Source organism: Corticium candelabrum, chromosome 8, assembly GCF_963422355.1.
Source record: "Corticium candelabrum chromosome 8, ooCorCand1.1, whole genome shotgun sequence".
Lineage (NCBI taxonomy): Eukaryota > Metazoa > Porifera > Homoscleromorpha > Homosclerophorida > Plakinidae > Corticium > Corticium candelabrum.
This window is the reverse complement of record NC_085092.1, coordinates 5,227,782-5,243,853: the sequence shown is the minus strand read 5'-3', so window position 1 is coordinate 5,243,853 and position 16,072 is coordinate 5,227,782. Positions and strand designations below refer to the sequence as shown.

General features: G+C 43.2%; 3 protein-coding genes across 3 annotated transcripts; 1 reads left to right on the top strand and 2 right to left on the bottom strand.

Moving 5' to 3' along the window:
* Window positions 1–945: 945 nt before the first annotated feature.
* LOC134182917 (uncharacterized) lies at window positions 946–6,856 on the top strand. Its single transcript, XM_062650359.1, has 7 exons — window positions 946–978; window positions 1,207–1,317; window positions 1,386–1,455; window positions 3,855–6,107; window positions 6,163–6,210; window positions 6,355–6,624; window positions 6,689–6,856. The coding sequence occupies exons 1-7, from the start codon at window positions 946–948 to the stop codon at window positions 6,700–6,702; spliced, it is 2,799 nt and encodes a 932-aa protein (XP_062506343.1). The 3' UTR covers window positions 6,703–6,856.
* Window positions 6,857–9,621: 2,765 nt separating this feature from the next.
* Window positions 9,622–10,746, bottom strand: LOC134182916 (uncharacterized). Its single transcript, XM_062650358.1, has 4 exons — window positions 10,673–10,746; window positions 10,438–10,630; window positions 10,175–10,304; window positions 9,622–10,097 (listed from the first exon to the last, which is right to left on the bottom strand). Exons 1-4 carry the CDS (start codon window positions 10,744–10,746, stop codon window positions 9,622–9,624), a joined length of 873 nt encoding a protein of 290 aa, XP_062506342.1.
* Window positions 10,747–13,487: 2,741 nt separating this feature from the next.
* LOC134182915 (uncharacterized protein K02A2.6-like) lies at window positions 13,488–15,316 on the bottom strand. The gene is made up of 3 exons (XM_062650356.1): window positions 15,203–15,316; window positions 13,818–14,982; window positions 13,488–13,765 (listed from the first exon to the last, which is right to left on the bottom strand). The coding sequence occupies exons 1-3, from the start codon at window positions 15,314–15,316 to the stop codon at window positions 13,488–13,490; spliced, it is 1,557 nt and encodes a 518-aa protein (XP_062506340.1).
* Between the last annotated feature and the right edge of the window lie 756 nt (window positions 15,317–16,072).

The following is a 16,072-nucleotide window of genomic DNA, read 5'->3' as shown; positions in this document are numbered from 1 at the left end:
CACCTGACTGAGTAAAGGACAGTATTAACCAATAAACAGCTAAGGATAGAAAGTCATCTCACTGACTGATCTCCATGTGGAGCTGACTGATAATTAATAATTGGTAAATATTTGAGAAAGCTCGTTTTTACTTAACCCATTCCTGGGGGAGGAGATAGATGGAAGCTCTGGGGTGTTAAACTGTGAACGATAAGAGCCAGGTTACTCTGTCTTATGCTGACATTTATAGATATTGTCCATCTGATTGGAATCGACGGATCGTATCAGACTCAAACCTCACTGTCTTAAATTCCAGCCGCATTTTCACTTTTGTGCCCTTCCAGCCAGCAAAGAACAGTGCCAGCCGGCAGTTTGCTGGCTCGGCCGGCTCTGTGTTGAACCCTGGTATTATTTGGTTAAATGTTTGTGGGTCAGTGATGAGAACAAGAAATGAAGACTATGATGATAATATATGAATGTCGTGTGACATTTTATCTCAACTGCTAAAGCAACAGACATGAACAGTTGAGTTGTGATGATTTTAATGAATTACGTTTTGCACTTGCATAGTGTAGTGCATTTTAAAGCCAACAGATATATCAAATAATGAATTTGCAATCAAATCATTTTCATTGCTTTCAACTGTTTAGCAGGCAAACTATTCATGACTATATTTGCAACCAGAATGTGCTGAGAAAGGGGAAACAGAAAGAAATCAATTAGTGTTAGTGTGTAGAGTGTGAATGGAGGATTAAGTTGCTGTACACTTGTTTGAAGGTGTGTGCTTTGAGAGAACAGATGGCAGTTTGCTTAACTGTAGGGGAAGCTTGTAAACAGATGACATTGACCTTGTGGACAATTTCTTTGTTGTATGAAACATTGAAGTGCTGATCATAATGTTGATCTACATTTAGAGTAATTAAATTATTTTTATGGGTCAGTCACATGACTGCATAGGATTTGGATATGTGGTGGTTGGAAATGATGAGTGAAACAGTGGTGAGCATTGATTTAGTGAATATGTGATTAGTAATACAACTAGTTTGTTTTGTTACTGCGTGAACAACAGATAAAGAATACTGGATTACAGTAACTGTGTATTAGCATTAAATTTGTAAATAATTTATGTTGTTTAATGAACATGTATGTATATATACATACTAGTAAGGTATGAGGTGTTGATGTTTCTTGCACCAATAACCAACACTGTGCTTTTTTATTGGACAGGCTGGCCAAACTGCAATTCAAGTAGGAGAAGAAATGTTGCGGTCAGATCGGGGCAGTTGCAAAGAAACTCGTTCTGCAATCCTTTCCCATCTGAAGGAATGTATCGATAAAGTGTGATCTGATTGTCGTTTAGTGTAAATTTCGTGTATTAACTATAACTTGTTTATGTGTGATGTTAGAGTGCTGTTTCTGCTGTAAATCCATCACCAGATGTTGAAGAAAGTGCAAACATTGATGTTCAACTTCCCAGTAAGTGAGACAATTGTGTGCATTATGACGATGTCACACAATAGACAATACTGTATATGTAAAAACCTTTTGTCATGTATAATGATTTTTCCTATCCCTTGAAGTAAGAGCATGTTAGAAGAGATGATTATTTTCATTATCACACAAGTTCATCTCATCTAATTTTCTTGTAGTAGATTGTCAGTATTTATTTTTATCATATTTGCAACTCACAACAGAGCCATTCAACTGACCAGCAGAAATTTGTTTAGTTTTTATTGATTTATTTATGTGATACCTAAATTAATATCTGAATGTTGTATTGGCTTTTCTTTGTACAGAAAGTCATACTGCATATGATCATTGTTTATAATACCGTATAAGATGAAACACTGGCGGGAATTTATATTGGCGGTTTGCTAAGAAATTGACGGACAAAGCATATTGGCAGATTTTATTTTGGCAGTTGACATTGTTGTTTGATAACTGATGTACGTCTTATGATAAGTGTTCATGGAGGAGTTTGTGATTGACAGCTGTGTTTGTGGCTCACATTTCCCTAACTTACTGGTCTCCAACTACTGCATAGTGATGAAAAACTGCTGTGTCAGTGCAAAGAACGTGACCCGCGTGAACGTGACAGTTCAGCTTCATCCATAGCCTCATGACCTCATTCATATGCACAACAGACGGCAAGCAAGGACTCATCGGTGTGACGTACCACTCGATATGGTGCCTGGTCCACGTGGGCGATGACGTCAACATATCCTGGTGGCCAAATTAATGGCGGATTTTATATTGGCGGTTGCTGAAAAATCTGCCAACATAACTTTGCTGCCAATATTTCATCTTATACTGTAGTTTGCGTCTATTGTGACATTATAATTTGAGTTAATGCTGTTTCGGTCAGTGAGTAAAGTTTGATATGGTTGAGCAGTTACGAGGGAGTATCAGGAGTTAATCCTCATCTCATGATATCACTTGCAGGAACTGGGTACCGGGAATTTCCAATACAGTGGCCAGCCTAAAGACCGCCCACTGGGCAATTTGTTGAAAATTGTACTTATTTACAGCCCATGGGCCGCTGATGAGAATCAAGATTGTGGTGTGCAGTTCAACGTCGGCGCCCAAAGTTGGTCAATATTCTGAGGCTATATTAGTAACATGCGTTACCATAATATAGTGCACATACAGGTATGCCAACCAGACAGCGGTCTTACACTGTGGAAAATCCGATTAACAAAGGAACCTCTAAATATCTGACAAGAAGCTTAGGAGGGCCGTAAGGTCTGGTCGCACACGTAAAGAAGCACTGTCCTGATTGCCCTCGAACTCCAGAATGTCGCACTCATTTGAAAATAGGTTGTTTTTCAAGTTTAGTAAATATAGAAAGTTGTAGTAAGAGTTTAGGTTAGGTAGCTGTAAAGCAAGAATATGCGAAGTGTATATTAGGTAGGCTATAATGAGTCTCGTTTGCCCTGATACCGAGTGTTTTGTGCCAAGTCACATGACCTAGATGTTTGAGTAAGTAAGTTATAGGAAACCTTGCAAGATATGGCGAAGCCATGACGGTGCAAGAAAAGTATCTGGACAACATTACGTGCCATTAAAAACGAGAAGTGCATCTAATAAGTGAAGATACTCTCAGAAGGCTGATTGACATGACAAGACAGATGCAAATGTAGACTTACAGCTTGGTGATCGATTTCATGCTGAATCACATTTCTAGGTAATCATTTTAGCCTCAATCTATTCACCAGTGTTCTAAAAGTACATGTATAGACATGATCAGATGTAGTCACCTTGACTGTCGTGCTGCCGTACCTAGTCAGCGTCATTTAGACCTAATCACCTGGTTGCTGTCCTAGTCTGTCTATACAAAAACTAAACTTGATTCATCATTCAAGTGAAGCTAGGAAAGCATGTTAGCTAATCTAAACTGCGCAAACAGAATGATGTAACCCAACAAGTGCAAGGCTTGGGCGTGGCAGCAAGCATGTGCATAAATCTGGGCAGTGCTCCTTTAACTTTATAAAGACTAAGTATATATGCATGACGTTGCAAGATGCGCCACACACTTGCCTACTCTGTGGTACTCAAGTCAATCTGCCAATATTCAGAGTTTCTTATGAACCACCCGGACGCTTAGTTGAGAACAGATAGTCTTCCATAAAAATCCCATATTCCATATTGCTGCCCTGGACGCTGTTTCGGAATTTCCAGGTAGTTATGGAATGCTGGCATACTGTTTCAATGTTTTGTTTGCATTTTTTCAAATCACATTCAACTGTTTAGTTGCATATTTTAGTGATACTACTTGGCTTTTAGTTATCTATTGGAATCTAATTGATGCATGTGTGCATGTTATGGCTGTTGTGCATTTACTATTGTAATTAACTGTTGTCATCACTTTTTCGTAGGTGCTATTGATCGTCTGGGTCCATCTGTGAAATCTGATTACGAAAATGCTTTGAAAAGGGGTGAGTTACCAATACTACGAGGAAACATCGATATGTTTGGTGAAGAAGATTCAGGCAAGTCTTCTCTTGGAGATTCTTATTTGGACGAGCCATTTATTGATAAGAGAGAAAGCACGAGAGGAGCACACGTGAAAGTGATGAGAATTGGAGGCGGTTCAAACACGGACTGGAAGGAACTGAAACCAGAAGACAAAGAACAGATCATTGATCAAGTTTTGGTCAGAGGCTATCATGAGTATGTTGAAAAGCTTCGAAAAGGGGCAGCAGACACTAGAGAAGAAGTAACACAAGACGACGAGGGAGATTCTGTGATTGAGCAGACAAGTCAACCAGGCGAACAACATCCGGCGAGTAGTAGCAACACTGTAGCTTTAACAACAGAGAGACAGACAACTGGACGAGAAGGCAGCATCACAGTATTGAAAAAGTCGCTACACGATTTTCTGTTCTCCACAGAACTAACCGAGGTGCAAGCAGCATTTGCAGATCTACTGCGTCGTGACAAGGCTGAATTAGAGAAAAGTAAAATGATGATGTTGATCACATTGTGTGATCGCGGCGGTCAAGAGCGGTTTCTGATGACGCACGCAGCACTGATGGCAGACAGCAGTGACTACAGTGCAACCGCTTACATGATAGTGATGGACGGAACAAAGAGTCTTGCAGATCCCATACCTCAATGTTTGTTTCGACCAAAACAAGGAAGCGAACAGTTGGTGATGGAACGGTTTGGTCCTAAGACGAGACGTGAGCTGTTGGCTTACCACATGAATTGCATCAAGATGGCTCATCCATCAGTGAGTGAGGGTCCTTTTCTCGGTCAGGACTATGTCAAGCGAGCACCAGTCACATTTGCAGTGTCCACTCGAGAAGACGAAACAAAGAACATGGATCCAAAATTTTTAGAGGAACAAGAAGAAATACTGCAAGATGTGGTGCAGAAGAACAAGTTTGGTGAGCACATGGTGTTGGCAGAGAAAAATCCGAATAAACTGACTTTTCGTGTTGACAACACACGATCGGGCACCAAGAATCGTGATCCGGTGGTGATGAAGGTGAAGGAGATATTTGTAGCAATGGTACGGTCACTGTGGAGTCAACGACAGGCTATTCCTTTGCCGTGGGCAGTTCTGGATAAATTGTTGGGCAGAGTGTCTCAACTGGCAGGCAACGAAGGTAAAATACTCGACATCGATGAAGTGTGCGAGTTGGCTCGAAAATTCTGTGATATTGTAACAGTTGGAGAATGTCGATCGGCACTGAAATATTTGTCAAGTTTGAGCACGATTGCATTCTATTCAAATGTAAGTGAGTTAGAAAGAAAGGTTTTCACTGATCTACAGTGGCTGGTCAATGTCCTCACTGTGTTTGTGACCATCTTTGATAAGAAAAACATTCCTCCATATTTGTGGGAGGATATCAACAAAGTGGAGAACGAAGGATTGATGTCTTGGCGTTTGGCTCAGTATTTGCTAGAGAACGAAGGAGTCAACGAGAATCAGTTTGTGGCCATCCTTCAAGTGATGCACCTATTCGACATCATCTGTCTCATGAATACGTCACCCGAGATGCCGAAGTCTGTCTTGGCAGTTGGGCAGTCATTTTTCATTCCCTGCTTGTTGGCACAAATATATGAGAGGCAGATGGTATGGCAACAGAATGTCGGTTCTACTCGGTTTCCTCCATCTCTCATCTTTCGTCCCGAGGGATTTGATGCGACTCCCGAGGTGATCTACTTTCGCCTGGTGTCTCGTTGTGCCAGTGAATATGCCCATCCTTGTCCCGTGCTGAAAAGAAGATATGCTGTCTTCCATGTGAATGATGATCTTGAGCTCGATCTGGAACTGGTTTATCATAAACTGCGTTACATTATTGCTACTGTCTACTTTCCAGATGATGAAGTTTGTATGACTGAGCTGAAACAACAATGTAGCATTACTCGTCAGTTTCTTATTCGTCAACTAAATGAGGTCAAGAAAAGAGGATTGGATGGCATCAAATTTACTGTTTGTGTTAAGCCTCCACCAACCGAAGCCGAAGTAGCTGATTTAATAGATGACGATTGTCTGGTGTGCATTGATGAATATCCACAGCGAAGAAGTTTGGTAAACCGGAAGAATGAGCGTGTGCCACGAAAGCAGTTTCCTACCTTGGATCTATGGTTTAATGACGCAGGGAAAGTCTCTGGTACACGTAAGTGTGAATATTTGTGATCATTGATTATTATATTGCTGATGTGATGTTACAGATGGTGCAATTGGACGTGATGCAAGACAACAAGACGAGCCACAGACAAGTGAGTAGTTTTGCTGTTGTGTGAGATCTCGTTTGTGTCATTGTTTGTTTAGCTAAGAAGTAATTGTGTATACAAATATCTCTTACTTATATGATGTTGACTCGATGTGTGGTTATACAATTAATGTAATGTGTTTGTGTACAGGACACTCGCTTGATTTTGATACAGTGAGAGATGCTGTTGTTAAATACGGCTGTAACCAGTGGTACGAGATTGGACTCAATTTGGGACTAAATGGCAATGAGATCATAGATAAAACTCATGTAATACCTACTTCCACTGGCAAGTTATTAGCTGTCATCGAGGCAAAAAGGGTGAAAGATGGAAAAGTGAAAACAGCAGAGGACTTGTTGAGGGCATGTTATTGCATACCCACACCAATTGGCAAACAAGTCGAAGACGATTTGAAGAAAGGTGAGATTTTATGTGAACGTGAACGAGTGGCTTGACTTTGACAAACTTTTCTGTCATTATCTAGAGAGAAAAAGGTAGGCGAGTAGCAACAGGAGGCAATGATGGAAGTGAACACTACTGCAGTAGTATTGTTGATATCACTATGGTATATTGGACATTTATATTTATTAAAAGAAAATGTTGTAAATGTTTCTGTTGCATTTTTTGATGAAATACAATTGATTGTTTGAATGGTGTGTATATGATATGACTGCATGTGTCTGTGTAAATCACTGATTCGAATATGTTTACAACCAGAATTTACAATCAACAGAGGCCACCAGTGAGACAAACATCCGTAATATAGCACAAACCAAACATACTTAAAAACAATATCAAACATAAAGTGCACAAAAAGTTAGACTCTAAAGTTCATCATCAATAACGTTCAACCAACATGGCGTGTCCCTGCAAGTAAGTCATCATACAAAATGAAGTCGTGACTCTCTGTGAAATCTCTTAGATGCTTACGTGTCCTCCGGCAGCACAAGCAGCGACGAGTGCTAACTTGCCGTCTTCTTTTCGTAGTCGATGAGCTGCTGTTGTCACCAGACGAACGCCGGTGGCTCCGAACGGATGTCCAATAGACAGAGACCCGCCCCAGAGATTCATCTTTTCAACAGGCAACAACCCAAGCTAAACCCCAATAAAGACAACAAATTAATAATATAAAATAATTACAAAATATATTAATTAATTTAAATAAACATTAATTATAGTAATTTCATATAAAATAAATTAGTTGATATCAACCTTATTTCTAGACATGTGAGTCTGACAAAACCAGTCGGAGTCCATGGCCTTTATGTTATCTGAGAGCTGGCCCTAAACAAATATGTTGTGTGAAAGTGTGAGTGTGTGACACATGTGAGAGATATGTGTACATGTGTGAGTGCTCACTGGAAATGCTTCGTGATATTCGAGCACGTCGATGTCGTTCAGTGTCAGCGTTTTCTTGTCGAGCAGCTTGGGAGTGGCATATGCCGCGGGCTGTTGGACATACGCAGTCGAATTGAAAGTATGAAGTTACGTACAATGTGCAGATTACCCGAGTAATAATTGATCTTTGGGATCTTGTGCAACGTTCACAAATTAAGGTCTCTGATTGATGGGCATCAATTATGAACTCAAAAGTTGTGAAAATGTTTTACAAAAATTTGAAACTGACACATGAACATGCAGGCAGACTGCCTGACAGACTGATAGACAAACAAACAGACAAGCACACAAAAAATATCTACACAAATGTAACGGTATAATACAGTATATATGTATGGTACAACCACGAGGTTGTCTGAACACTCTAACAACTCTACTCGCTACGCACGCGTATCTCTACATTACTAACTAATTAGTACATTATCATTTTGCTACACTGCCTCCCTCTAAGTAGTAACTCGTCTCGAGTTTACTTATACAATTTAGGTCATAGTCTTTTGCCCAGAATGGTAGACGGCGTTTTCGAGGAACCTCTGCCTGTTCCTTTGTTGACTTCGTTAAAGGTCTGCAGTCAGTGTTCGGTGTCGGCGGTCCGTGAGGTGTTGCGGCAAGAATGTTGGTGTCACTCGACGTCCGTCTGCTGGTACTCGGTGTCTCCGTAGTCTCCTTCGCTGATTCCCAAGAGTGTGTCAGAGGAGGAACCATCTCTGGTGGTCTGTTTGGGGTCGATGGTGTTGACGTTGATCTTTTCCTTCTTTTCTCGTTAGACGGCCACCTATCCCCAGGGTCGTCAGCGTACAGTTGCATCGGTACTATACGTTCCTTGTCAATAATATCGTCTGTGGGCGTTCTAGCCGTCTGTCGGTCATCCGCGGTGTCACACTCCGATTTCTCGCTGGGCGACAACTCTGTTGGTGGGTTGTTTGTGTCTTTCGTGGCTTGCGTTAGACGGTCAAAATGAACGACCTGCCGATTTCTTCCGCTTACCGACTGGATGCTATATGTCACATCAGACAAAACCTTGACTACCGTGTATGGTCCTTGCCACGGCTTATGTAGCTTGGACGTTTGTCCCCGCTTAACATGTGGCACGTGTAACCACACTTCGTCTCCAACTCTGTACGGGACCCATGCACCCGTATGTCATAGTGACTCTTCTGTCTACGTTGCTGGGATGCCGTCGTCTGTCTTACTGTCTCGTATGCTGCCTGCAGTTTCGTTCGTAGCTGTGAGACATACTCGTAGCAGGGGCGCGGATTGTCAGGAAGACATCCAAACATGATGTCGACGGGGAGTGTAACCTCCCTGCTGGTGAGCAAAAAGCGAGGTGTGTATTCTGTGGTTTCTTGGACAGTCGATCTGTATGCGAGCATTATATGTTGTAAGTGAAGGTCTCAATCCGCCTGGTCGTTGTTGACGTAGGTACTCAACGTGGCTTGTAGGGTGCGGTCGAACCGCTCGATAAAACCGACCGACTGCGGGTGGTATGCGGTAGTCCGGGTCTTCTTTATCCCACAGTTCTTTGAAACGACGCAGACTCAAAATTCTTACCTTGGTCAGTGTGTATATAAGTCGGCGCTAAATCTGCATATGAATTTCTGAAACACTGTTTTGGCCACGATGCTTGCTTCTTGATTAGTGATTGCAAATGCTTCTATCCACTTGGGAAAGTAATCGTCAATAACCAAAATATCCCGGTTTTCTCGTGCTGTCGTTGTAGCGGTTTTATGATATCGAGTGCCACCCGTTCCATAGGGTATCCGCAATGGCTCGTACAGAGCGGGGCCCTTGGTGTGGTACCCGGTGATTTTCGTTGAACGCACTGGATGCAACAACGGCACCATTCTTCTACGTCACGACGTAAGCCTGGCCAGTAGAACCGCTGACGCACTCGTTGTAAAGTTTTCCTTTGCCCTAAGTGGCCCGCCGTAGGAGCGTCGTGACACAAATGAAGGATTTCATTCTTTATGCTTTGCGGCACCACTATACTTGTAGACGTACGTCACCATCGTGGAGCTCTCATTGTCGATACAAAATTCCATCTCGCACAGTTAGCCGGTCCCATTGCTCCCAAATGATGCGAATGTTTGGGGTTAGCTCAACTATGTCTTTCAACTTCGGACGCTTTCCCAAGGCAACCCATTCTAGTACCAGTTTAGTTCTGGCATATGTCTCTTGGCTCTCCTGTAGTTGTTTTCTATAGTTCCGGTCCATCCGACTTTTCCGAAAATCTGTTGTGTTCGCACTCTCGTCTACAACGGCACCAACAGTGGTGCTAGTCACCATGGCAAAGGCTGACGCTGACGGAATGGGAAATAGCGCATCTGCGTTGCTGTGCTGTTTTCTCGGTCTGTGGTGGACTTCTATATCATAGTCTTCCAGGAGCTCTAGCCATCTCGCAACTTGTACTTCGGGCTTCGTAAATAAGCGAAGCCATTGGAAAGCCTGGTGATTCGCACTACCACCCGGCGTCCATACAGATAGTGGCAAATGTGCTTTAAGAAATAAGCTAAAGCGAGCAACTCTTTACGCGTCACGGAATGCCGTTTCTTGGCTTTAGTCAATGTGCGACTTCCGAACGCAATAACGTGTTCGTCATCCGCGCCCTCTTGCGACAAGACGCTGCCAATGGTGGATTCACTGGCGTCTGTATCCAGAATAAAGGGTCGGTCAAATTTAACGTGAGCTTTCGCTTGAGCGTTCTAAAGGCATCGTCACAGGTCTTGTCCCATGAAAATTTGACATTCTTTTCTGTCAAGCGCTGTAGTGGCGCGCACAGCTGAGAAAACCCTTTGATAAACTTCCGATAGTAGGTTGCCAACCCCATAAATCTACGCAACTGTTCCAAACAAACTGGGACTGGCCAAGTTTTGTCGGATCTGGTCCGATTCCATCTTGACTGACGTGACCTAAATACGAAAGACTGGGTTGTGTTATATGGTACTTGGAAAGCTTGAGTTTTAGCCCGGCCTCCAAAAACCATTGGAACACTTCTCTCGGTCGTTTTAAGTGTTCTTCAAAAGTGTGGCTAAACACAACGATATCGTCAAGGTATATAAGGCAAACTGACCGATGTAAGCCAGCCAACGTTAACTCCATCAATCTCTGAAAGGTCGCGAGGCCGTTACACAGCCCGAAAGGCATGACTTTAAATTCAAATAAATTTTGTGTCGTGGTGAATGCCGTTTTGTGTCGGTCAGCGAGATCTACTTCGTTCTGCCAGTACCCACTAACTAAATCCCAAGTAGAAAGGTATCGTGAGCCCGCGAGTGCATCTAGACTGTCGTCAATGCGCTGGAGTGGGTACACGTCCTTCTGTGTTACCGCATTCAGTCAACGGTAATCGATGCAAAATCGGGTAGATCCATTCCGTTTGCTTACGAGAACTACCTGTGCAGCCCACGCGCTGTTAGAAGGTTGAATTATGTGGCGTTCTAACATTCTCTTTAGGTTTTTTCTCCCCTCTTGCTGTCTATGAACTGCCAAGCGCCGTGGTGCTGGCAAACGGGAGTGGCGTCGTTTGTTTCTATTCCGTGATATACTCGTAAAGTTCGGCCGATGTCGCTCAGGTTAGTTAAAAATAATATTCCGGTATTTGCATAATAGGGGCTCTAGTTGATTGCGTTGTTTGCTTGTCAAATGCTCAGTGTAAAACAGGTCACATAGAGACCTCTCACTGTCTAATCCCTAGTGAGTTTCTATTTCACAAGAGTTGACTGACGTCTGGTAGTCTCTTTCCTAATCTTGAATGGGAACAAAGTGGCCGACTGTTGTGTTCGTTATTAAGAAGATCCGTCAGAAGCACGCGGGTACAGCCGTAGATGTACGGGCGAGACACGATTCATACGGATTCACACGGATGATACGAAAACACACACACAAAATGGCAGCTATACACAACTGGTGCCGGTTAATCGCACTAATTGAATGACTTTACAAAGATGACTATAAACTATTTACATAAATGCGACAAACGTGAAAGTTCTAGAAAAGAGGAGGATCTCCTGGCAAAAATTTATAGACACAACTATAACGTACTGTCTAATTACTTCTGTGGCTACGTGCCACAACACCTCCTTGCCAGGATTGAAGGTCCTTCATCAAACAACAATCAATTACAGATCCAACCGCTGTGGAGGCTTCCGCGTGTACGCTGATCTCCGTGGGTTATGAGCTCCATACTCATCTCTGGTCGGTAGTCGAGGATTTTCCCGTTTCGTTGGCGCAGAAACTTCGTTCCTCGTCGTATGGCGTGTGCTCACATCGGTTTCGACAGAACTTTCACTACCTCAGTGTGACTCCGCTTGAAAAACATCTTCTATTTTTGCAAAACACTCGAGTGGTGGCTCGGATATCTCCTCATCTTCGACTGAGGTAAATCTGGGCCGTAGTTGCTCAATATATCGTTTCCAAGTTGGAATTTGGAAAAAACTCGCACGTTGACCTTTTTGGCTCCCAGTCTTTTAACGATCACAGCAGGCATCCAACGAGGATCTTTCTGTCGTCTTGGGCCACAATAAAGCGTGTAACGAGGCGTTCCAACTGAATACTTTGGTCTCTCGCTTGCCACTCGTTTTGCTTTATTGACTTGCCTGTTTTGCCGTGCTTGTAAGTCATGGGCTGGCGAAGGGACTAAAACATCAATCAAAGCTCTGATCTTTCTTCCATTCAACAACTCACTCGGTCTGTATCCACTAGCCAACGGCGTCCTCCTGTACTGCATAATAAATTGTTGTAGAGCAGCTTTTGCTTGCAAACTAGACTTCTTCAAGGAGTTTTTGAAGGACTGTACGAGTCGCTCTGCCGCTCCATTTGTCTCTGGGTGATACTGTGCGCCTGAGAGATGGATGATTCCTCTTGTATTGCACCATTCTCTAAATTCTCCAGAAGTGAAAGTAGCATTGTCAGTCACAATTGAGTGCGGTTATTCAAAATGTGCAAAATCTTGTTCCAGTAAGTCTGTATGGACTTTGAAGATGTTGAAGTTGTCGCATGGATGCACGGATACTTAGAGTAAGCATCAACTAGTACTAGCCAATTAGAACCCATGAAGTTGATTGCGTGATCTACGTGCACTCTGCTCCAAGGTTTTTCGAGTACCATCCACGGATGGACTGGTGCTTTACTTGGAACGTTTTGACGTTCTGCGCAAGCCGTGCAGCATCTAGTCATCCTTTCAATTGCCGCATCAATTCCAGGCAAGTACACTGCGGTGCGTGCTAGTTGCTTCATCCGTTGTATCCCAATATGACCTTGGTGTAGAATATCAAAAACTTGCGATTGTAGCCTCTCCGGTATTACTAATGTCGAACCGTGGAAAATACATCCCTTGGTGGTTGACAATGATTCCTGTAACTTTCTGAAAAAGTTGGCACCATACACAAATTTCTCGTTTTTGTCAGTCTTTCCATTTTCACGATCTATGGCCAGCCGTCCCTGGTGTAACGTATTACCGTTGACAGAACAGGGTCTCTAGCCGATTCTTTAGTAATTACTCTGGGATCTACTGAATTTATTTGTCTGTTGATCATCCTAACTGTGCACACTGTGTCAATGTCCGCACCACTCTCCTCCCTGTTAAAATTGGAATCCTCCCCGACTGGGTTTCGGCTGAGAGCGTCAGCGTTCCTGTGTTGTGAAGACTCTCGATACTCCACATTGTAATCATACTGATTTAGCATTAGTACCCATCTTACTAAACGATTTGCGGCTAATGTCGGTATTTTCTTGGAGGGACCGAATAGTGCCAGCAGCGGTCTATGATCTGTCACAAGTATGAATCTTTGTCCGTAGAGGAAATGATGAAACCGTTTGAGGGCAAACACTAATGAAAGTGCCTCTCTCTGTATCTGGCCGTAGCTACGCTGAGTAGCAGTCAGAGTTTTTCATACATTTGCTATTGGACGCTTACTACTGTCAGTGTATCGGTGAAACAGAACGGCTCCAATTTCGACTTCTGATGCATCACACGATATTCCCAATGATAAATCTAGATTAACGTCTACCAGTACCGTATCCGCGGTAAGCGTGTTCTTAGTTCGGTCGGAAGCAGCTTGCTCTTTAGTGCCCCATCTCCATGTAGTTCCTTTCTTGATTAGCTGGTGTAATGGTTCCAGAGTCGTAGACAAATTCGGCCGGAATATGTTGTAAAACTGCACTGAACCTAAGAAAGACCGTAACTTCTGCACATTAGTAGGTGCAGGCATGTCCTTTACACCATCCGCTGTGTCCCTTTGCAATTCCTCTGTGTGATAATAAGTTTCCCGAGTACTCAACATATGACTGGGAGAATGAGCACTTTTTCAGACGGCATTTGAGTCCATTATCATTGACACGTTTTAGCAGACTTCGCATATTTCTGATATGATCCTGAAGTGAATAGCCACTTACTAAAATGTCATCCAAGTATACTGACACACCTGTCAGATCACGTGTTAACTGATCCATTATTCCTTGGAAGTAAGCGGGCGCGGGACTAATGCCGAATGGCAGCCGTAGTTGGAGTAGTACATCTCGGTGAGTACTAAGCGCTAACCTTATTTGAGATTCAGGTCCTAGACGAATCTGATTGTATGCGTCCGCAAGGTCGACTTTAGTAAAATACCATCCACCGGATAGACGTTGCATAAGTTGCTCTGGAGATGGCAGTGGGTGTCTGTGCGTCTCCAGTTGTGGGTTGACCGTAATGGCATAATATCTACAGACGCGTAACCGTGTCTTTCCTTGACTTGGTGATGTGTTCTTCCTGATAGGTACCACCGGAGTTTCATAACCATTGAATTGAGCTTTCCTCCAGACCCCTTTCCTGATTCCGGCTTCATAAGCTTTAACAAGGTCTTCTTGTAATGCCAAAGGTACTGATCTAGGCTTTCGATAAACAGGTTCTGCCTCAGGCTTGAACTTGATTTCCAGCTCTATGCTTTTTAGTGTGCCTAACTCCGGCTTGAATAAGTATGGAAATTCTTCACAAAGTTGTCTGCACTCTTTCTGCAGTTCTCTGTCAGCTTTGAGGTCATCAAACACTGTATTGACACTTATGGTAGCTGATGAATTACTTCTGTTGAGAAGAGCATCCATCGAAATTCCAAGTTCTTGGATCCCATTTCTACCTAGTAAGTTAAGATTTGTCAGTTCAGTCACCTGAAAATCCAGTGCTTTCGTTTGAGAAGAAGGAAAATTGTGTTGTGTCACCTGAGAGTTTAGCTTAACACATCCTTTTACTGGCAATTTGTGCTGTCTCGCTGATTCAAATTGTCGATGCGATTCTGTCAAATGTGACTGACCGAGATCCCTCCATGTATTGCTACCCAAAAAATTGTCACCTGCACCTGTATCCACTTCAAAATCGAAGGTACGAGTTCCATTCAGCTTAGCAGGTAGCTGCAATTCAGGTACTCTGTTCCGTTCTCTTTTGAATATTGCTCGGTTGGTTTGACTTCTGGCATTTTTCTTTCGGGTCTGATAGCTTTCGATTTGGCGCTCTCACCGCCACGTCCGGGGTTCGATTCCTCGTCTGGGAGGCAGAGAATTGGAGTAGTCGGCAGGATCCGCCAGAAATCAGCGACAGTTTAGCACCGAGAAGGTAAATTATAGTTATCACCGTGTCGAAGTAAGGCAACGGAGCCACTGGTAGAAGCGTTACGGGAACAACTAGTGGCGCAGCGACGGCTACAGGAGGACATTCAACGGCGTCATGAGGAACAGATGCAAGCATTCCTAGCATTGTTTGAACGGCAGGAGAAGGGATACAAAACAATTAGTCCACCTTCGACAGCACTGCCTGCGTTCACGTCATTCGATCCTTCTGCAGAACTGTGGACGGACTATTGGTCACGGTTTAGCACGTACGTGTAAGCAAACGCTGTCCCAGGTGAACGAGCAGCACACGTATTCCTGACTAACCAATCTCCAGTAGTTTACAAGGCGAGAGCCAATCTAGTAAGTCAACGATCTCCGCTTACCGACATCAACACGTTATCGGTTATGGAAATCCATGATCATATGATGGATCAATTCCACTCTAAACGTTTCGTCGTACGAGAGCGCTTCAAGTTCTGGACAGGGATGGATAGAAAAGCAAGTGAGACAGTGCACGAACTTGCCTCTAGTAGACGCCAGGACGCTGTCACTTGTGAATTTTCTTCGATTAAGGATCCGCTAGACGAGGCTATGAGAACAAGTTTTATTTGTTCATTGAATAATGAAGCTGTACTTAAAGCTATGTTTAAGGTTAAGGACGACGGACTGACTTTTGCTCGCGCAATCCATTTGGCTATAGAGATGGAAGAGGCAGCGAAGGTGGCCAAAGAAACTGTCTATGGTCAGCAACCAAAGCTCGTGAACAAAGTGCAGCTCAGCAATTATCGATGCGACAAGACTGGTCATAATCAGAAAGATTGCCGTTACAAACATTCTACCTGCAATTACTGCAAGAATAGAGAGCATCTTGAGGCTGCATGTCGAAAGAAGA

Coding starts and splice junctions, on each gene's coding strand:
- LOC134182915 (XM_062650356.1), bottom strand. CDS start 15,316: ATGCTTGCATCTGTTCCTCATGACGCCGTTGAATGTCCTCCTGTAGCC. Junction 14,983..15,202: donor CGTTGCCTTACTTCGACACG/GTGATAACTATA, acceptor CCTGAATTGCAG/CTACCTGCTAAGCTGAATGG. Junction 13,766..13,817: donor AAAGGGACACAGCGGATGGT/GTAAAGGACATG, acceptor GGTCTTTCTTAG/GTTCAGTGCAGTTTTACAAC.
- LOC134182917 (XM_062650359.1), top strand. CDS start 946: ATGTGGTGGTTGGAAATGATGAGTGAAACAGTG. Junction 1,318..1,385: donor TGAAGGAATGTATCGATAAA/GTGTGATCTGAT, acceptor GTGTGATGTTAG/AGTGCTGTTTCTGCTGTAAA. Junction 1,456..3,854: donor CATTGATGTTCAACTTCCCA/GTAAGTGAGACA, acceptor ACTTTTTCGTAG/GTGCTATTGATCGTCTGGGT.
- LOC134182916 (XM_062650358.1), bottom strand. CDS start 10,746: ATGCCTTTCGGGCTGTGTAACGGCCTCGCGACCTTTCAGAGATTGATG. Junction 10,305..10,437: donor AGTTTGTTTGGAACAGTTGC/GTAGATTTATGG, acceptor CGATGCCTTTAG/AACGCTCAAGCGAAAGCTCA. Junction 10,098..10,174: donor ACACGTTATTGCGTTCGGAA/GTCGCACATTGA, acceptor TATTTCTTAAAG/CACATTTGCCACTATCTGTA.